This window comes from Bombyx mandarina, chromosome 13 (assembly GCF_030267445.1).
Source record: "Bombyx mandarina strain Sakado chromosome 13, ASM3026744v2".
NCBI classification, from domain to species: Eukaryota; Metazoa; Arthropoda; class Insecta; order Lepidoptera; family Bombycidae; genus Bombyx; species Bombyx mandarina.
In genome coordinates, this window is record NC_143220.1 from 9,746,792 (window position 1) to 9,768,926 (window position 22,135).

At 43.3% G+C, this 22,135-nt stretch overlaps 2 protein-coding genes and 1 non-coding gene across 7 annotated transcripts in view; 1 reads left to right on the top strand and 2 right to left on the bottom strand.

Annotated features, from left to right (window-relative positions):
• The window catches only part of LOC114244054 (very long chain fatty acid elongase 4), a 28,049-nt gene extending 25,700 nt beyond the window's left edge, over nt 1-2,349 (top strand). For all 4 annotated transcript variants that reach the window (XM_028175761.2, XM_089732299.1, XM_089732300.1 and 1 more), the window contains exons 6-7: nt 226-375; nt 2,136-2,349. In XM_028175761.2, the coding sequence (XP_028031562.2) occupies nt 226-375; nt 2,136-2,219 (234 nt within the window). In that variant the 3' untranslated portion in view covers nt 2,220-2,349. The remainder of the gene's footprint in view (nt 1-225; nt 376-2,135) is intronic.
• A 1,475-nt stretch (nt 2,350-3,824) lies between these two features.
• rtp (MORN repeat-containing protein retinophilin) lies at nt 3,825-20,301 on the bottom strand. Of its 2 annotated transcripts, none has more exons than XM_028175779.2 (4): nt 20,279-20,301; nt 16,854-17,049; nt 9,193-9,302; nt 3,825-4,030 (listed from the first exon to the last, which is right to left on the bottom strand). In XM_028175779.2, exons 1-4 carry the CDS (start codon nt 20,280-20,282, stop codon nt 3,876-3,878), a joined length of 465 nt encoding a protein of 154 aa, XP_028031580.2. In that variant the 5' UTR covers nt 20,283-20,301; the 3' UTR covers nt 3,825-3,875. The 2 variants fall into 2 exon arrangements, with proteins under 2 accessions (XP_028031580.2, XP_028031579.2); XM_028175778.2 differs by lacking the exon at nt 20,279-20,301 and adding an exon at nt 17,270-17,398.
• Nucleotides 15,663-15,735, bottom strand: TRNAA-AGC (transfer RNA alanine (anticodon AGC)). Its single transcript has one exon. It is a non-coding gene; the product is annotated as a tRNA-Ala (tRNA).
• Nucleotides 20,302-22,135: the final 1,834 nt, after the last annotated feature.

Genomic DNA, 22,135 nt, shown 5'->3' on the forward strand with positions numbered 1-22,135 from the left:
TTCCTTCACCGTGGAAGTCAATCGTGAACATTTGTGAAGTACGTATTTCATTAGAAAAATTGGTACCAGGCTGTGGGATTCGAACACCGTTACCAAACTAACTAAACTAATTCGAGTACGTAAATTAAAATCTACACAATAACAAAAAAATATATATCAGGATAACAAAAAACAAAACTAGCATTTAAAATCTTAGATAACAAATTATGTATTGACCTTTTATAGATCCAGTTCACATGCGCTTTGATTCTCGGCATCAACGGAATCAGAACCGGCTGTGAGTTCCCGCTTTGGATGCACTACGTGCTGATCTTCTACATGATTTCCTTCATCATTCTGTTCGGTAACTTCTACATGAAGGCTTATATTGCAAAGGTAAGAAGCGGTATTATATCAGAGCATTATAAATCTTATTCTGAGCCAACACGGCAAGGTATCAACGTCCTGCTATGGTAGAATGCAATTGGAGCTGAGCTCTTGTTATAAAGTAAATGTTAGTGTTGCAACCTTATATGTATATGTTACAAGCAGCTTATGAGCTTAAATGCTCATTTAAATAGTAAAATAGTCTTAAATTAATTGCAGTAACTAATGACTTTGAAATACGCGTGCGCATTTCTTCTGATTATTCATTATCATTCAAAATAGAAACATTTCCTGGTATAAGCACCGAAACATAATTCGCAGAGTCTGAATTGATTGTTCGGAATGTAGAAAATTTAAAAATATATTAATCATTAATTGCAAGCTAATTGCATTTTCGATTGCATAATGTTGGTTCCGAGTGAAAGTTGGCTGTGGCTGGTTCCGTTATGGCATTACACTTTCAAGTTACGTTATGATTACTCTCGAGACGGAGCAATGTTTACTTTATATTGAGGCACGAAGCGTGACTTCCGTTAACGAAGTTAGTTCTGAGATTTCGGAGTTAAAAATACCTTAGCTTGCTTGTGTATACAAGTAAATCATCAAGGTAAATTATAAAAACCCAAAAATGTTTGACAAGTAATTTTGAATGAGCGAGTTGGATTATTGATTCGTTCGTATTCCGTGTCGTAATTCAATTTTTAATTCACAATAAAATCGTCCAACTAAGTGCGTATAGGTATTTATAACTGTAAAGGAATATAAAGGATTTCTTATTACGCATGACCCGCTAAAATCGCAAGTCCACTCGCCATATTCCCCAGATAATGCGGCATCCGATTATTATTTGTTCCCTTCGATGAAATGTGGTCTGACTGATCGGCTGTTACAGATCATATACAGACATCAAAAATCTGATTAATTCGTAGATAGCAGCAAAAGACGATCAATTCTATAGTCAGGATATTCGAACTCTTTCAGAAAGATGGAAATAAATTAAAGCTAGGGTAATAGATAATAATTTGTATGATCCATTTCTAAGCATTTTTTAAAAATAAAGTTACATTTGCCTCAAAAACAGCGAGATCTTAGTAGCGAAATTTAAAAAATATATAACACAACTAGTTAACCTATGAGACGCTAAGGTATGCAAAGGAGAAGCTCTTTCTAAGCCATTTCTATTTATTATTCTCGAAATTAGAGTCTATAGCCATTAAAGTAGGTTATCCATCACTTTAATTACTTAATTGAATATTTGAAACTACAATTGGTTCTAATATATTGGTACCTAGAAACATCTTTACGCCAATTTTAGAATAAAGTATTTTTAAAATCATTATGTTTTACAATTTTTTTCTAATCTCTTAATTAGTACGAGTAATAGAATCACATTATGTTCAAAAATACATTGATGTCACCTGATATTACGCTATCTGAGCTACAAGCGTCATGAAAAATATGTATTTAAAGAAAAATCTTTATTATTTAAAACTCTTTAGTTTTTAAAAAGGATTTTTCTTCAATGTCATATAGCGAAGTCTGGGATTGAGTAAAAAGAGAGCTTACTTTTATAAAGTTCATTAATACTGTTTAATTTTTAATATTAATTTTAATAGAGATTAAGGGCTTTAAAAGTTGTTTTCTTATTATATCACAGAAAACACAATTAAATCTTTTATTGTTTATTCATTCTGGAATACTCCATATCATTATAATTTATGTATCTATTATCTAGTAAAATTTATGTACCGTTTATTTATCTGTTACAGGGAAGCAAGTGTATGGAAGTCAGATACGGGCAGTGTCTGGACGATGACGAAACGATAGCCTCCAAAAAACTTAAAGATTGCTGAACATAGTTAACCATAATATTTATTACATCATTTGATTAAAAAAACTTAATTTAAGGACTTCTCTTTAATATTATTTACACTGTGCTATTTTTACTAAATTATACATAGATCAAATTAACATTTAATCTAGTTTCGATGTTTTATTTTAAACTATTAGATTTTTATAAATAGCTAGCCAGATAATCATACTTACACTCGTAGTACAGTGATCGTAGTAATTTTTTTGACGAGTATCGGACGTATATTTTTTTTGTATTTCCTTTGCAGGCAGACGAGTATACGGCCTACCTGATGGCGAGTGGTTACCGTCGCCCATGGACTTCAGTAATTCCAGGGGCAGAGCCAAGCTGCTGCCTACTGCTTAACACTCTCCACAAATCTCGTTTGAAGAAGGACATGTCATAGCGCTCGGGAAACACCGTGGAGGGGAGCTCATTCCATAGCCGGATGGTACGTGGCAAAAAATACCTCTGGAAACGCACTGTCGATGAACGCAGCGGTTCCAGATAATATGGATGAACTCTGCTCCGATGGCGGGAGGTGCGATGATCAAAAGAAGATGAGAGCATTTATATAATGGAGCAACAATGTATTTTTAAGGAAGGTTTTATAAAGGAAAATCTTTGCATAACTGAATGCGCAGGTGGAATCGACGCGATCTTTCTTTTTTTTTTCACGATCGAAGGATTACTGGTAGCCCAGAGGCCTTTTCACCTGGACAGATGGGTGAGTAAAGGCTCAGCCAGCAAGGTTGTCGTGCTCCCCTACAGGAACACTGAGTGAACCTCAAGGCGAATCCCTCTACCCAGGCTTGGGCTCCCTGTTAATATGGACTGGTAGCTTAGATCTCATGTCTCAAGGTGGGTCGCCGCATTCCACTGTGATGTCTCCAGCCCTTGTACTGCCCGTGTGGTGCACACGCCCTCTAATAATTGCGCGGTCAAAATTAAATAGGTACAAATATACCAGATTCGTTGAATGTTTGAGGGCGGCTCTCCCTAACTCCGATGCGCCGACATGCAACCCACTCCCTCCACCGTATATGTAAAGCACGAAGCTTAATGCCCCACATAGGTAATCACTAAAAAGATCAGAAAGAGACCAAAGAAATCAAGTAAATCTACTTCTCGAGCTCCGGTTACCGCTTACCACCAGGCAGACCGTGAGCTCTTTCCTCCTTCCAGTACTAAAAACACATATCGTCTTCTCGCATTAAAACTGTATCTCAAAACTTACTAATTTTACAGGAGAGTGTTTTAAAAGTTTAACATGTGATATTTTTAATGTTAATCATCTTTGCAACATTTTATTTTTTACCAATTACTCTATCTGTCTTTTAAAGTAAGATAAAATTATGTATTAATTTTGTTAATAATAGTCAAAACATAGGTAAACCTAAAAAAAAAAACTAAAACTAAACTACGCTCTTTTGACAGTATTTATGAGAAAAATACTGGCGATACCAAATGATTCCGCATATTAACTCAATTTCGAATATTTTTGGAAATTGTACACTTTTAATCCGAAAAGACGATATATGAATCGATTTGAATACCACGGGCGTCGAATGCAAACGTTATTCTAATTAAAAGATACAACACAAAATGCTTTTTGAACTATCAGAATGGGTTTTATTATTAACTGTGTATTTTTAACTTAAAACTGTTGGCATTGAGCTCTGGCCATGTAAGCTACTTTCTGGGCTCTCTGAACGACTTCAGGGCATCGCTTCCTTCTCACCATCCTGCAGTCTTGGAAGAAACCTTCGTTACGAGGGAATCCGTTGCTGCCATCATTGAATGTGACCAGACCTGAAAATTTAATAGTTTTTTTTAAGTACGATATACATTACAGTGAAAAACCTATTCTCAATAATAAATTTATAAAATTCATTGCTAATTTTATGGAATATTCTGAGCCCGCATTCGTAAGCAGCCACTTCCTGCCTATTCCAGTTACGAAGAGGTCAATATATTATAATATGTACAACTAAGAATGAAAGTTGTATCTCATATTCCAAGTTGGACTTATTTTGCTTAGACCGTATTTCAGTCACAGGAAGATTGCAAACGACATTATCTTTTCTCGTCTAACTTCAATAGAAATTCTTGGTATAGTTAATCTGAAAATAAGATTAATACCAATAAATCACCTCAGGCTCTAAAGGTAAAAAGTACGTTTCCCAATCTTCTCTATCTACATAAAGCTATCTTCAAAATTAAACAAGGATTTATAAGCAATTTATTCTTCAGTCACTTGATACAGGGGCTCTTAAAGTCTTTTCATCTATCACAATAAATAATTTGCTTCCGAGTAAAACGAAACATGATTCTACATCTTTTAGGAAAATAGAAAATAATATAGGTCCTAGCGTTTATGCAAGAAGTCGGACGATACATATATATGAAAGCTTTGAGATATTAAACCACACTACGATCTTATATTGTACTGGCTTAGTGGACTTATTGGGCCATCGTGTTTTAAAAACGATGGCCCAATATATATTTTTATTGCTTAGATGAGTGGACGAGCTCACAGCCCACCTGGTGTTAAGTGGTTACTGGAGCCCATAGACATCTACAACGCATTACTGCTTCACGGCAGAAATAGGCAGCGTGGTGGAACCTACCCGCGCGGACGGACAAGAGGTCCTACCACCAGTAGAATCCACCAATAAACATCACAAAGTGAATTTCGCGATCCACCTTGAGACATGAGGTCATAAATTATAATTTTTTTTTTTTTTTATGATTGAAAGTTTACTGGTGGCCCGAAGGCCTTTCCAGTTTCACCAGGACAGGTGGGCGAGCAAAGGCTCAGCCAAGAGGGGCGGGATTTGCTAACAACTGCCCGAGCGCCTCCGAAGGAGACCTAACAACTCAAGAGCAATTGTTTCGCGAATGAATCTACTACCGGATCGGAATCGCGACCCGCTGAGAAGATCCGGCGAGAAACTCAGCGGGCTGATGTATGGGTTAGGTTGCACGTCGACCTCTTTGTCGAGTTCGACGAGTACGGTTACCGGGGTCCCTAAGCCTGCTCCTAGTATTAGAGCTGAAGGCATCTAATGCAAAGGTTATTGGATCTAATGGATCCGTAAGGACGTGTCTAGGGCGTCGACGGTGACTTGCTCCTGCATGATCAGGATTCGGGGAGTAGTCAGCGGTGGCAACGATAAGGCGATTATCATGACGCATAGCCTTATCGAAGTATCGTTCCGACGCTGACTTCATGTATTTCCGAATTGATTCGAGGCCCAGGTCGTCGTGTAGATCAACGTTCCTCACGAACCACGGAGCCCCGACAGCTAACCTGCAAAAGCGGGATTGTAGGGATTGGAGGGTGTCTATATGTGTGCGGGCCGCGTGAGCGAACACCACACTCGCGTAAGTCATGACGGGCCTTATGCAAGTTTTGTAAAGTGTCACCTTGTTCCGAAGGGACATTTTACTCCGCTTACAGATCATGGGGTAGAGTCTACCGAGAATAAACGCGGCACGGTCACGGACTGATTTTATATGCGGGCGGAATGTCATCGATGCATCCAGGGTAACGCCCAGGTACTTGACCTTCCTAGCCCAAGGTATGGGTTGTCTAAAGAGAGTAATCGGGGGTGTGAGATTCCCCCTCCTAATCCGGGAGGAAATCCGTGTGGAGCTACCCCTCTGAAATAGCACCGCAGTACTTTTCGCTGGGTTGATGTCTAGGCGCCATTTTCGGAACCACTGTCCTAGGGCTAGGGCTGCGCTCTGAAGCTTCTTCGCGATTAGGGACTTATTTCTACTAGAATAGTAAACAGTTGTGTCGTCGGCGAATAAAGCTAAATGGGTCGGCGGCGACCGGGGAATATCGTTGACGAATAAGCTAAATAGGAGGGGTGAGAGGACAGAGCCTTGCGGGACTCTAGCCGCGAGAGGTCGTGGGGAGGAGCGGGTTCCCTCAACTCGATATCGAAAAGAGCGGTTCGACAAGAAGTCCCGTATGATGAGCACGAGACTATCCGGCACGCCCATGTTGAATAGTTTGAAAATCAAACCATTGTGCCAGACTTTGTCGAACGCTTTTGCGACGTCGAAGAAGAGAGCTCCCGTGTATAACGGTTTTGGTCGATTAAGCCCCACAAGAATGTGCTCCGTGAGGCGGTGCACCTGTTGAACGCATGAGTGATTTGTACGGAATGCGAATTTTTAATCGATGAGAATGCCCTTGGATGAGACGAAGTCTCTGAGATGCTTGTAGAGCAGACGCTCATACAGTTTGCCTAGAGACATGAGGAGGCTAATCGGGCGGTAGCTCGTCGGATGATTTTTTGGTTTACCGGGTTTATGTATGCCGATAACGTCCGCTTCTTTCCACACCGCGGGAAAGATACAGTTCGCCATAGCGGCATTGAAAATAGATGCCAACATCACGATGAGTTGGACGGGTAGAAGTTTAATAACGCGGTTAGATATACCGTCGGAACCGGGAGCCTTGCGAGGACGTAGGTCTTTGATCAAGTCTTTAACTTCCATCGGGGTGACGGGTGGTAGCGCATCCGAGGGTGGCAAGGAGGCTCTGCGTTCTACCTCACTGTTTACTAATTCTACATGAACAGGGTCCACGGATTGAGTGCTGGGCGTGCACTGGGTTTGCAATGTATCGGCCAGCAGCTCTGCTTTTTCATCATCATCGAACGCCGCGAGTCGGCCTGAGGGGCCTACGAGGGGGGGCATAGTTACTACCGTATCCGATTTGAGAGTACGAGCTAAGCAGTAGTAAGACCTTTGGGAGGGCGCGAGTCTTTCTAAGAAATCAGACCATCTGGCATCTCGGACTTCGGCGATGCGAGACTTTACGTCGCGTTGTAGGGCACGCATTCGAATACGATTATCCACGGTAGGATACCTATCGTAGGCGCGTATCGAGGCGTTCTTAGCTCTAAGGAGTTCCCTAATATCGTCGGGCAATTTGAAGCGGTGAAGGAAGTCCTCCGCTACAACTTGCTTCGATGACCTATCTAATGTCGAGGTGATGTGTGACGTTAAGATGTCTATGGCTTCAGCGGTATCCTGAAGATACGGGGTAGAGTCCGGGCTAAACGGGAGCGATGGTGGATCAGACTCAGCCAGGCTGATGCCCAGCGTGTGCCAATCCACCACAGTCCTCGTGACGGGAACGGAATCGGGAGCGCGAATAAATTATCAGCGTCGTTCCGAATACTTCACAATTTTCGTCGACACGGACATGATTAAAGAATAAACCGTAAGCGTATTTTTAATTATTCCTATGACTCGCGAGAACCCTACGAAAATGTTAATTTGAAATATGTGATTTTTTATACTCAGACGCGTGAATCAGCTCACCATCACAACGTGAACGCCGCCACACACTTTGAGATAAATGAAGTCTATAATATATGTATGTAGGGTTTTATATACAGGGTGGGCCAGTAAAACGGTTGATGATTTGACACAAACTAGATTTATTATTTCGTCTTAATCGTCTTAATCTATGTAACTAAAATATAAAAGTCTCTCGTCTTCAGAGTTAAATCGCGTGAATCTGCCGTCGCGTCCGGCAACTACCCCTCCTCTTGCGAAAAAAAATTAATGTTCCACATTCATTCGCCGTCTTTCTTACTTCCTAACACGACATCTCCTATCTCTCTCGCTCAGTCATGCTCCATATCTGTCATTCATCCATACCGTTCCATTCCTACATGTATATAGTATGTTGTACTCTTCGAAACGGAAGGTAGTTCGCGTCGAAAAATGGTAGGGTGGTTGATGTCCCTGATATCCGTAAACGGATTCCCCAGCGAAAAAAAAAAGAAAAAAATAGAGTGGTTGGTGTGGACTCGTAAATTTCACAACGTACAATGAACAGAGAAATTGCCTGCCAGTTTAAGAAAATAATATAATGCGTTTCAAGAATCAATTGAACACATTTTCTGGTGGTAGAACCTCTTGTGAGTCCGCGCGGATAGGTACCACCGCCCTGCCCATTTCTGCTGCGAAGCAGTAATGCGTTTCGGTTTGAATGGCCGGGCAGCCGTTGTAACTATACTTGAGACCTTAGAACTTATATCTCAAGGTAGGTGGCGCATTTACGTCGTAGATGTTTATAAGCTCCAGTAACTACTTAACACCAGGTGGGCTGTGAGCTCGTCCACCCATCTAAACAATAAAAAAAAAAACATTTATAGAACGATACTAAAGTCGAGAGCTTTACTTCGCTCTCCTCTAAACAGTGACGAGATGACAAAGCGGGGCCGCATCAACCTATATTTCCAATAGTCTCCTGAGCAAGATTCTTTCTCGGTTAAATTTCAACTAGCACTAGACTTCAATAAATTTTTTTCAGCGGTCGATATCTGATAAAGCGTAACAAATTCGACCTTTTCCTCAAGTTTTAACTCGTTATGAGCTTTTAAAGATCGCACCCTAAATGCCTTTCGGCGGCAATAACTTAAAGCCCACTTGTATCCGGTTCTTGTCGAAGCTTTCCTTCAATCCCCAAGATTGCGAACCTTTTCACGCGATGTTCCCCGAGGGATCTAGTTTCAGAATGTCATATGTTAAAAGACAGCAAACGTGAAAAGCTTCAATGGGAGTTCGGTAAAGGTACGTGGTCTGAATTTCATGGTAGCGAAATCGGGTGACACGCGAGCAAAAATAAATAATGACATTTTTGTATAAAAGCGATGTTTCTTTTGATTTTATTGAAATTATGCAATAAATTAAAAATGTCTTTAAGAGTAGTAGAAGGTTAGTAGTGTTGTGAGCTCACACGGTAGCATCATCCTGCTTATTTCTGGCGCAAAGCAATCATGCGCTCGGGAAGAAAAAAAATGGGCAGCCGTTAGACATTTTTTAAGTCAGGTCATTCACATTAGAAAGACTACGGGGTCCAAAAATCACTCAGCACCAGGTGGATTTATAAGCACTGTCAACCATCATAAAAAAAAAAGGAAAAAAAAGAAACAACCTACCCAAACCCCATACCCGGCCTCCTCGGAATTCCCCTTCGAATTTCATACCATCAGCTCGCCAGAATACACCGTGACCGTGAAACCAGCCTTGCATGAACTCTCCTTCATATCTGAAAAATAATTGACCAAAGAAATCAAGTAAACGTGTTTATTTCACTCTTAAAAGGTACATGAATTTTTTAATATGCGTCAACTTTATAATCAAAACAGTGGGCTAATCTGATTCACCTTTACTTTAATAAAAATTCCTAAGTCACATTACACAGTCAGCCATGTTGATCTCCCAGCATAAAGTCGGGGTCTTATGTGGGTAATAGCGTTTTTCGTTGAAGGTACGCAACATGCACGCTTCTTAATTCAGTTCCGATTGCATCACCATTCGTCCGGACGCGTTTTTGCAAAAAATTGTCGCTGCCGTCGCGAACGTGTGTTTCGAGTTGTCCAACATTGTCGTTGTCGCACCAATCGCGACATTGTTTTACATTCCTGACGCACTGTCGCTGGCGTCGCGACCTTTACTTGTAAAAACAGTTTGTACTTGAGTTGTGCACTCGTAACGCCAACTTCATTTCATTCATCATCCATCCATCTCATTTATTAAATTTATTTATATATCGCCGTGCAAAACAGTCTCTTTCGAGACTAAAACTCCACTGCGATCACCGCTTGTTGTGGCATTCTCACAACCCAGTGGCCCCACCTTCCCAAACTTCCACCCCAATCCCAGCTGACTGAAGTTCTCACGGCATAGGCACTGCCCCCCTTGCTAGCTGGTACAGCGCAGGGGGTATAACTCCTACTCAGGGGACTCGCCTTTCGGCGAGTTTGCTTAAGTCCCGGGGACGCCCCCCCCCCCGGGCAAAAAACCATGGAAGAAGAATTATTAGGGTTTCTTGGGTCACTCGCCGAAAAGTACCCAATTCTGTCGAACCTCACGGCCGAATTCGCGGCCTACAGGGCCGCCCGCGCAAGTACCCCCCGCCCGCGTCCCTCGCCCCGTCGTTTAGAGCCGCGCAAACATGCCCCGCCCCCAAACCCAATTCGAGCGCACGTACTCACGTAGCGACTCATAAGCGCCTAGCGCCAACGAAGCGCCTAACGCACCCGCGACGTCGTTTACGCCGATCTCGTCCGTCGCGTCGTCAATCATCAACTCCGGTTCAGACTCCGATACCGGATCGGAGATGGACTTCGAGTCCGCGACGACGCAGCCCGGAACCTCCGATGGGTTCAAAACCGTCACGCGCGGTAAGAAACGCGCCCGCGCCGTGGAACCGTCCACGGCGCCGAAGCAGCCCAAGGCCGCGAATGCGTCGCGACCTAAAGTCGTGGTCTCCCCCGACTCCCCTCGCCGCGCAACCCCGTCGCCGCGACCCCAACCCGCGCCCTTTAGGAAAATCGCCGCGCCACCGCCGGTCATCCTTCGGGAAAAATCGTCGTGGAATCGCGTATCCCTGGCCCTTAAGGCCCAAAAGATCAATGTCGTCCATGCGAGGAATATCCCGCATGGAATTCAGATCAAGGTTGCCACACCTGACGATCACAGGTCGGTTACCGCGTACCTCCGCAAGGAACGCATAGGTTATCACACCTATGCGCTCCAGGAGGACCGTCCCGAAAGAGCTCGACGTCGAGCAAATTAAGAACGATCTGGTAGGTCAAACCTACCCAGTCATAAGTGTGCATCGGATGCACAGCGGTAGAGACAAATTCGCGTACGATATGGTGCTCGTAGCACTGGAACCCACACCAGAGGGCAAGAAAATTGCCTCATGTCTCCGCACCGTGTGCGGCTTATCGGGGGTCACCATAGAGGCCCCCTACAAACGTGTTGCTCCCGGGCAGTGCCACCGTTGTCAGCTGTACGGGCACTCAGCACGTAACTGCAACGCGCGACCGCGTTGCGTAAAATCTTTAGAGGATCACGCGACCATAGACTGCCCGCGAGTCAAGGAGACCGCGACTGAGCCACCGAGCTGCGTACTCTGCCGTAAGCAGGGTCACACGGCAAACTACCGCGGATGCCCCAAAGCTCCGTGGAAGCGCCCGGCCAACGCGCCCCCCAAAACCGTTGGCGCAAAGACTTCGGCGCCCCGCGCGCCGAAACCTGCCTTCGTGCCGGCTCCGGTGCCCACCGTATCCGCGTGGGCAAAACCGCTGTCGCTCACGATGGCAGGCAAACTGTCGACACCCCAGCCCCTGCTCGCGTCGCGCTCCGCCCCCGCACCCGCGCCCGGTCCCGCGCCCCGCGCGCCCCGCCGTAAACGACTTGTCAATCGTGCGCGATTATATCGCCACGATCAACATCGACCACATGCGTTCATTCGCCGACGCCATGCGCAGGGCGGTCACGGCCGAAGACCGCCTATTCGCGACGTTCGACCACATGGACGTCATCGAGTCCGTCCAGCGCACGCTGGTTTAATACCGGTAATCGATGCCGTACAACGGGAGACTAAAACCCCATTCTTTGAAGTTAGCATTTTACAATGCTAACGGACTGGCGCGTCAGCGCGACCAAGTTTATGAGTTTCTACGCGACAATCTCATCGACATCCTTCTGGTGCAGGAGACCTTCCTAAAGCCCTCGCGTCGCGACCCCAAAGTCGCGAATTACGTCATGGTTAGGAATGACAGACTCTCCGCCCCCAAGGGCGGGACTGTCATTTACTACAGGAGGGCCCTGCACTGCGTCCCTCTCGATACTCCCTCGCTCTTACATATCGAGGCGTCAGTGTGCCGCATCGCGCTGACGGGACACCAGCCGATCATCATCGCATCCGTCTATCTCCCCCCTGACAAATCCCTCCTGAGCAGTGACCTCGAGACACTGCTCGGTATGGGGGACGCGGTCATTCTGGCAGGCGATTTAAATTGCCACCACACTAGGTGGAACTGCCATCGCACGAATGTGAACGGTAGGCGTCTCGACGCGTTCATAGACGACCTCACATTCGAGATATTCAACCCCCCGACCCCCACGTGCTATCCGTACAACGCCGCGCGTCGTCCGAGCACTGGCGTCTGGCGAGAGATCTGGCACTGCTGAGGAACGTAACTCTGCGCTTGCGCTCCATCGAGGCAATGTCAGAACTCGACTCAGACCACCGACCTGTCGTCATGCAGCTCGGTCGCCCACTTAACCGCGAACCAGATACGAGGACCATGGTGGATTGGAAGAAGCTGGGTACGTGCTTAGCTGACACCGCTCCACCAATCCTCCCCTGCGGCCCGGATTCAACTCCATCCCCCGAGGACACAGTCGAATCCATAAACATCTTCACTGATCACGTCTCGACGGCGATCATAAGATCTTCAAAGCAAGTCGATGTGGAGGACTGCTTCCACCGCATCAGACTTTCCCCCGATCTTAGGGACCTCGTAAGAATCAGAAACGCGGCAATCCGGGCCTACGATCGATATCCCACGGATTTAAACCGGACTCGGATGCGTCGCTTACAGCGGGAGGTCAAATCCCGCTTAAGCGACGCCCGAAACGAAAATTGGGCAGTTATTTAAAAGAACTCGCGCCCACTCACCAAGCATACTGGCGACTAGCTAGGACCCTCAAGTCTGAAACTATCGTCACTATGCCGCCTCTCGTACGCCCCTCAGGCCAACCACCGGCTTACGATGACGATGACAAGGCAGAGTTGCTGGCCGATGCACTGCAAGAGCAGTGCACCACCAGCACTCAACACGCGGATCCCGAACACACTGAGTTAGTCGACAGGGAGGTCGAGCGCAGAGCTTCCCTGCCGCCCTCGGACGCGTTACCCCCCATTACCACTTCCGAGGTTAAGGAGGCGATCGATAGCCCACAACCACGGAAAGCTCCCGGCTCCGACGGCATCCGCAACCGCGCGCTTAAATTGTTACCAGCCCAACTGATAACGATGTTGGCCACCATTTTAAATGCTGCTATGACGAGCTGCATCTTTCCCGCGGCGTGGAAAGAAGCTGACGTTATCGGCATACACAAGCCGGGCAAACCGAAAAATGAAACCGCGAGTTACCGCCCCATCAGTCTCCTCCCGGCGATAGGCAAACTATACGAACGGCTCCTTCGTAAACGCCTCTGGGACTTCGTATCCGCGAATAAAATTCTCATAGACGAGCAGTTTGGATTCCGCGCCAGACACTCGTGCGTCCATCAAGTGCACCGCCTCACGGAGCACATCTTACTAGGGCTGAATAGGCGGAAACCCATTCCGACAGGAGCCCTCTTCTTCGATATAGCGAAGGCGTTCGACAAAGTCTGGCACAACGGTCTGATATACAAAATGTATAACATGGGAGTGCCAGACAGACTCGGGCTCATCATACGAGACTACTTGTCGAACCGTTCGTTCCGATATCGAGTCGAGGGAATGCGTTCCCGGCCCCGTCACGTCACAGCCGGAGTCCCGCAAGGCTCCGCCCTCTCCCCGTTACTATTTAGTTTGTATATCAATGATATACCCCGGTCTCCGGAGACCCATCTGGCGCTCTTCGCCGATGACACCGCCATCTACTACTCGTGTAGGAAGAAGGCGTTGCTTCATCGACGACTTCAGACCGCAGCTACCACCATGGGACAGTGGTTCCGGAAGTGGCGCATCGACATCAACCCCACGAAAAGCACAGCGGTGCTCTTCAAAAGGGGTCGCCCTCCGAACACCACGATGAGCATCCCTCTCCCGACTGGGCGCGTCAACACCTCTGCCTCCGCCATTCGCCCAATCACGATGTTCGACCAGCCCATACCGTGGGCCCCGAAGGTCAAATATTTAGGCGTCACCCTCGACAGTAGGATGACATTCCGCCCGCACATCAAGACGGTACGCGACCGTGCCGCCTTTATTCTAGGACGTCTCTACCCGATGATATGCAGGCGAAGTAAAATGTCCCTTAGAAATAAGGTGACACTCTACAAAACTTGCATACGCCCCGTCATGACCTATGCAAGTGTAGTGTTCGCTCACGCGGCCCGCACTCACTTAAAATCCTTCCAAATCATTCAATCCCGTTTTTGCAGGATAGCCGTCGGAGCCCCGTGGTTCGTCAGGAACGTCGACCTCCACGACGACCTGGACTTAGAGTCCACCAGTAAGTATATACATTCGGCGTCAATGCGCCACTTCGATAAAGTGGCACGACACGAGAACCATCTCATCGTGGCCGCCGGTAACTACATTCCCGATCCTGCGGACAGAATGGAAAGCAGTCGACGTCGCCCAAAACACGTCATCTCGGATCCTCCCGATCCATTAACGGTGCTTTTAGGTACTTCAAGCACCGGTCACCGTTCTCGTCGAACCCGTCGCTTGCGACGAAGGGCTCGACGAGTAAATTAACTCTCAGACACAGCCCACTGAGTTTCTCGCCGGATCTTCTCAGTGGGTCGCATTTCCGATCCGGTAGTAGATTCTGCGAAGCACGGCTCTTGCTAGGGTTCGTGTTAGCAACGTCATCAGGTTTGAGCCCCGTGAGCTCACCTACAAAAGTTAGGGTTACGCTGAAACAGCCTCTCAAGGCTCTCAGCTTAGGTAGGAAAAATAAAAAAAAATAAAAAATAAAAGCACGCTTCGTAGTACGATTGCTATGTTGTCTAGTCATGTCGACTATGATAAATTACAATACGCACACATATTATGGTGGTAGGACGTCTTTGTGAGTCCGCACGGGTAGGTCCCACCACCCTGCCTATTTCCGCTGTGAAGCAGTAATGCGTTCAGGTTTGAAGGGTATAGCAGCCGTTATAGCTATACTGAGACCTTAGAACTTATATCTCAAGGTGGGTGGCGCATTTACGTTGTAGATGTCTATGGGCTCCGGTAACCACCGGCCACCACCAGTGGGCTGTGAGCTCGTCCAAGCATCTATGCAATATATTTTTGTTATCTCAACTTGCGTAACAGCATTCGCATATATGCTGATTAAAAAGCTGTAAGTAGCTACATAATAAAATGTGATTGTTATTTTTTTTCTTTTTATTGCTTAGATGAAAAAAAAGTTAGTAAGTCCGTTGGCAGTACATAAAAAATATTAAGCACTACAGAATAAGACTACCAGAAAAAGACAAAGATTATTCACGAAGTATCGTATGTCGAAAACAAGATTGACCATGATTCTTGGATGAAGCCGAAGGGCGCAAAAAAATTGCTGTTTTGATTAGGTCGAATTCAAATGAATTACGAAGAGACGTCACGACGAAAGTTCTACCGACATCAACAAAAAATTCAATTTACTTGAATAAAATAAATAACAGTTAAAAAAAACTAACAAAATATGCTTTTATAGAAAATCCAACTAAAAAATAGAAAAGAAATTTGAATAAATTTAAATTAAAAATAGTGTAAGAAAAAATAATTTAAAAAAAGCTTGGGGTGCTTTTCTGGATATTATGAAAATAACCCTTCCGCTCATATCTGTTCTTATAATATTTATAACTACCGATAGATACCATGCGCTCAAAACAAATTTGACTTTGGAGGCGCCGGGTATCGATCCCAGCACCTCTCGCATGCTAAGCGAGCGCTCTACCATCTGAGCTACGCCCCCGGCTTACCGATACCATGCACCCCCAGCTTTTTTTTAACTATTATTTATTTTTCATTTTTTCAATATTTTTTAATATTGAATTGTCATCGGTCCTTAACAAGTATACCAAAATTCGAGTTAATTCGACGTTTTGAAGGGGGTCAAAATCATGTTCAAAGATTCCCTTACATACTAACATACATACGTCTGAAGCTAATAAAAGCGTATTAAAAATAAAATGTAGTATAGGTAATACTACATTCTACAGGTCTACAGAAGCCATCTAGTGGCCGACACCCGTAAACATTTTCGTTGATTGCTTGAGTTGCTTATCTATAACTAATTTATGTGTATTATTCAGTAGAAATTGAATCTATGTATTTCCAAAGTAATTTAATAGGTTCATATTTATTACTAGCAGTAGGTAGTAGGATCTCGAGCATCGCCCGATAAATAAATGCGAATGCGTACATTACGTGCTACACAAAACAACACGTCGCGATAGTGTGCGATAGTTATAAGGATAGTTTAAGAATACTGAAATTTTATCTCTTTGTATACATTGTTTTAATCTGTGAAATATATATGCAAATTTGATCAACGGAATTCAATAGTAAAAGCCCGAAAAATAACTAATTTAATTTAAGAGTTAAGAGACTACGTTCAAAGCGCTCTACGTTTTAGTCTTAAATAAAATTATGTAACTTTGAGAAGTCATCCAAATTAATTGGCATTAGTAGGCACCTTTACGGTAGATTTTTTTTTAAGCCAATTATAAGGCGATAAACGTTCGTATATCCTTTTTTACGATGTTACATTGCCAGGTAATGTCTCGTCTAATATTATAGAGTCACTGGAGCCCATAGACATCTTTACTTGTATGCAAACGCCCTCATTGAGGCATGACGTTGCAGTTTAAGTTATTTTACAAAGACTATCCAGCCTTCAAAGTAAGTTTGGTTGTACCATACTCATACTTTGAAACATAAAGTTTAAGTATTCCATTCTATGTACATTTTAGGTGGACACCTATTACAATTTACCAAATCGCGCACGTGATTCTGATCAATCCAATTAAGCAAATTGTAGTGAAAAACCGGTAGCATTAAATAGAAAAAGTAGTGAACAAAATTAATTACTTTGCGCCATCAGGAAACGCCATCACTCCAAGTCCAGAACACAATCCTCCAATCAGGGCTCCGTCATATCTGGTTCCGTCGGGTAGGACCAAGTGACCCATCCCATGTTTCTGGCCTTTAGCATTCCATTCTCCAACGTAGCGAGTGCCGTCTTCATATTTATACGCTCCAGTCTTCACCACACCGGGATCCACGACTGAAATAAAGAGAAAATACGTTTATTATCATCAAAATAAAATTTAAGTCCACGTGATAATCATCTTCCACTTCGCTTCTGACAGTAATCAATAATTTGTTCGAATTTAAAAAATTAGCTGTCATTTCATTACAATGGAGTATTCTGTCTCGATAGAGCTCACTTTACTACTTACTAACTATTACTATAGTAAAGTATTAGAAATAATAAAATATCTAACCGTCCACCATTATCTGTACTTCTGAATGCACTGTTTAATGCGTGTAGTATACGGCTTCTGTCGTGTTTAGCTAGTCCTTGGTATAATCTAATTATTTAGCAAAGAGCGAATGTTAAAATTATAGAACAGATTTTTTTTTATTGCCTTTGTAGGCAGACGAGCGTACGGCCCACCTGATGGTAAGTGGTTACCGTCCCCCATGGACTTCAGCAATGCCAGGAGCAGAGCCAAGCCGCTGCCTACTGCTTAATACTCTCCACAAGCCTCGTTTGAAGAAGGACATGTCATAGCGTTCGGGAAACACCGTGGAGGGGAGCTCATTCCATAGCCGGATGGTACGTGGCAAAAAAGACCTCTGGAAACGCACTGTGGATGACCGCAGTGGCTCCAGGTAGTATGGATGAACTCTACTCCGGTGGCGGGCGGTGCGATGGTAAAAACGAGAGGTTGGTATCATCTCGAACAATTCCTCAGAGCACTCCCCATGGAACATGCAGTACAAAATACAGAGGGAACCGAAGTCCCTCCGCAGACCCAGAGAATAGGCGAGTTCCGTCATATTATCGGTTTCTAAAGCAGTTCAAAACAATGAGACAACCTCGAGTGCTCTGTATAAACTTCTTAGATTTTACACTTCCTCGTTGTTTTTATGTGTCCATTGACAATAAATATAAGCGTTAAAAAAATTGGCAATATTTAACTACGTATCAAAACAGCCCGCATTTATGTATTTAGAGTTTTACGTAGGTTCATAGTTTTAGTGTGACACGTACCGAACGCCTTAAAGTGCCCTTAGAGCAATATTCAACACTAAAAATTGTGTTTTTCAAAACAACTAGTATGACTTACTTTTAATACTATTTTGTGTGAAGTAGCTATCAATAGATATCATAAATGTTATCGATCATCTTGGAGATAATGTCCACCGAACAGTAAGTTTGCCTATTGTTTGGGACTGTTTAGCTTGAAACTAAACATACCATTTTGAACTTTTGGATTGAAAATGCAAATTATTGTTTTTGCACATTTGACTTCATGACTTTCCTTACCAATTAATCTACAGTTATTATACATACTATTTTGTTTGTCTTGTTTATTTTGAGTAATACACGTTACACTTTTTTTGTTATTGTTTCATTTTGTTTATTTTAAATAATACTTGTTGTATACCGTTATATACCCGCTATGGTAGAAATAGGGACTAGTAAGACAATTGTTGGTATGATTAGTGTTGAATGCAACAATTTTAAGTTTAGTATTTATTTTTCGATTAGCTACAATATTTATTATATTGCTTCAGTCCGCCAAATACTTCCTTCCTAGCTTAGTAAATTGTTTCCCGATTATTTGGGATGTATTATTGGTTTTTGAACGACAAAAACAAATTGACAAAAGTCCCTATTAAAACATCCTTGAACTTGACCATTAATAATGACAATTGCTTGTATGGCGCAGTCCGACGCCATAGGAAACGCTAGATTGACCGTCGAGTTACCTTTTGTGTACGGTACTCGGCGCTAAATGCAAAGATCACAACTATGAAGATTGTCCAAAAACAGCCCAGTCATTTTCTCTTTTTAATTTTTTTTTTTTTGCTCAGATGGGCGGACTTGCTCATAGCCCACCTGGTGTTAAGCGATTACTGGAGCCCATAGATATCTACAACGCAAATGCGCCACCCACCTTGAGATATAAGTTCTAAGGTCTCAAGTATAGTGGCTGCCCCACCCTTCAAACCGAAACCTGCTTCACGGCAGGAATAGGCAGGGTGGTGGAACCTACCCGTGCGGACTCACAAGAGGTCCAACCACCAGTATTTTATATTCATATTTCTATTAGTACCCGGCAGCACTGCTGCGACTATCTCTAAATTTGTGAAATATACCAATTTATTTCAAATTAGCTGACCCGGCAAACTTCGTAGTGCCTCAACCGATAAATAAAAGACCTAAACTTTTGTATAAAATAAACTTAAAACAAACAAAAGGAATCCGTCCGACGGGGGACACATCAAAGGAAAATCAAAATTGTTATTTTCATTTAATTCCGAGCATTTTCATATTTATCTACCTTTTAAACCTTCCCTGGACTTCCACAAATAATTCAAGACCAAAATTAGCCAAATCGGTCCAGCCGTTCTCGAGTTTTAGCGAGACTAACGAACAGCAATTCATTTTTATATACTAAAGTAAGTGTGGTAAAAGTAAATTTGATTTCCAGCAACCGCATAACAACGAGAAGTCTTTAGGCTTATGTGTGCTAAAAATAATTTTCTAAAGAATACAAAGAATGAACGTCGTTGGAAATTGCTGGGGAATATTTCATTTGTGTTCTTCTTTTCAAAATTGGACTCTAACGATGTCTGGAATGAGACGAAGACATTCGCTATGATCATATCAGACTTAAGTTTTTTTTTTCGTATCTAAGATGATAGCCTTGAGAGGCTATTTCAACTTCACCCTAACGTGTAGGTGAGCTCACGGGACTCAAACCGATAGTGTTGCTAACACTGGCCCTAGCAAGAACAGTGCTTCGCAGAATCTACCACCGGATCGGAAACGCGACCTGTTGAGAAGATCTGGCGAGAAACTCAGTGGACTGTGTCTATGGGTTAATTTACTCGTCGAGCCCCCAACACCGGTTATCTTAAGAACTTTATAATTCTCTTTAATACTAGTGACGAATCAATTACTAAATAGACAAACAGCCATCTTTTGAAACTGTTCTTAGCAAGCTCTTGTTGTAGACTACCAGAATTATTACAGGAATTGCTAATAATAAATTTACAAGATTTTAACTCAATCATAGAATCATGCCGATGCAAAAACCTCGGGAGTCATATTTGATTCACCGGACGAGTTGTTGAGCTCACGGGGCTCTAACTTGACGTTTGCTAACACTAGCCCTAGCAAGAGAAGTGCTTCGCAGAATCTACCACCGGATCGGAAACGCGGCACACTGAGAACATCCGGCGAGAAACTCAGTGGGCTGTATTACAATTATTATTACCCATCTAGTTATTTTATATTCTATGCCGCTTACATCCAGGGCACACAATAACTGACAATTACACTAGCGCCGCTCAACGAGGATATGGCGACCGAACAAGCGCGTTTAACAGCTCTAACTATATAATTGTTGTGGTCACGAGGGAGGGGTATGCTCGGTGAAGGTGATGACGCTATGATTAGGCTTGGTTTGATTTTATCTACACTATTAATCAAAATCAGTCACGCTCCACTGCGACTGTCGCTAATTGTACGAATAAACAATTGGTTTTATTGTAACTACTCGTTGGATCTCATATTTTAACAGAATTGACAGACAGAAACCGTCACAATTATACATACAAAGGATCATCACAATCTGACGAATGCTTTGGGAACGCATTGAGGAAAACATTCTATTATTTTTACGGCAGGCAACGGCCTGGCTGTGCCTCTGGCATTGATGACGTCCATAGGCGACGGTAGCCACTTATCATCAGATGGGTTGTACGCTCGTCAGCCTACAAGGATAATACAAAAAAAAAACATTCTTATCTATATATAATATTTTAGAATAACATTTACTCGTCTAGGTGTACAAGTATATTGAGCTATTTTTTTCTCTAGCTTTATAAATAAGGGCTATGGCATTGAGTTTTATAGGCTACGTTTGAAGTAAGAATGCTTCAAAGGTGACATAATATTTCCCTCATAAGCTTTGAGCCCGTATTTTTTCTTCTTGAGGTTTTTTTTTTTAAATCATGTCCTTGCTTGTAAATTTCGCGCTTCTTACTTTGAAAACGACAGAGTTCTAGACAACCGTTAATCGCTTCATTTACCGCCTCAGGGCTATCCTTCCTTAGTGGATGTTTCCAACATTAAAGGCGTCAGCTGCCAGTTTATTACCCTAGTGGCTTAGGCATTGCGTTGACGAATCAGTCAGACAGTGGTTCGGGATAAATATTCGAAATAAAGAGATTGAAAATAGAACCTTTTAACAATAATAATTATGTTTTGTAATTCATATATATACATATATTCAAATATCTAAGAAGCAAAACTATCATTACATTGTTTATATTTATATATTTATAGATATATACATATATTATTATTATTATTTTTTTTTATTGCTTAGATGGGTGGACGAGCTCACAGCCCACCTGATATTAAGTGGTTACTGGAGCCCATAGACATCTACAACGTAAATGCGCCACCCGCCTTGAGATATAAGTTCTAAGGTCTCAGTATAGTTACAACGGCTGCCCCACCCTTCAAACCGAAACGCATTACTGCTTCACGGCAGAAATAGGCGGGGCGGTGGTACCTACCCGTGCGGACTCACAAGAGGTTCTACCACCAGTAGATATTATGGTGTATGTGTATGTATTTGTGTGTGTATATATTTTAATCAATAGGTATATCACGTGTAATTTCTTTTCTAGCGATTCTTGTCCACCTGATGGCTGGAAGAGATCGCTCTTAGCGACAAGATCGCCAATTGTACTTTTTTGTATTCAGTTATTGGACCTTAAGACATTGCTTTGCGTGAAATTTTTATTACATCGTCTCAAACTTTTTCGTCTGTGTGTTGCATGTCGCGTGACGTTCGGCCATGGAGTAGGGATAAAGTGAAAGGCGCTCGCTAGAGCAGCCAAGGCCAATATGGCGGCGCCTATAGTTCGCAGCAGCTGACCGTGTAGTGTATAGACTATTACTCATTTGTACCAGTGCTCCACGCTATTTTGTTTGTTTTTGTCAGTGTTTAATGTAAATGTTGTTTGTCAGAGTTAAATGTCTATAATGTGAAAAAAAGTTTCACTTTTACCGTGGTTTCATAAAAACACAATCCTTTTAAATATTATATTTTTATGAAATC

Excerpts from the sequence above, each read along its gene's own strand:
- rtp (XM_028175778.2), bottom strand. Across the intron at positions 9,303-16,853 it reads GCGTTTCCTGATGGCGCAAA|ATATGAAGGAGAGTTCATGC; the intron begins GTAATTAATTTT and ends ATTATTTTTCAG. Across the intron at positions 4,031-9,192 it reads AGGCCGGGTATGGGGTTTGG|GTCTGGTCACATTCAATGAT; the intron begins GTAGGTTGTTTC and ends TTAAATTTTCAG.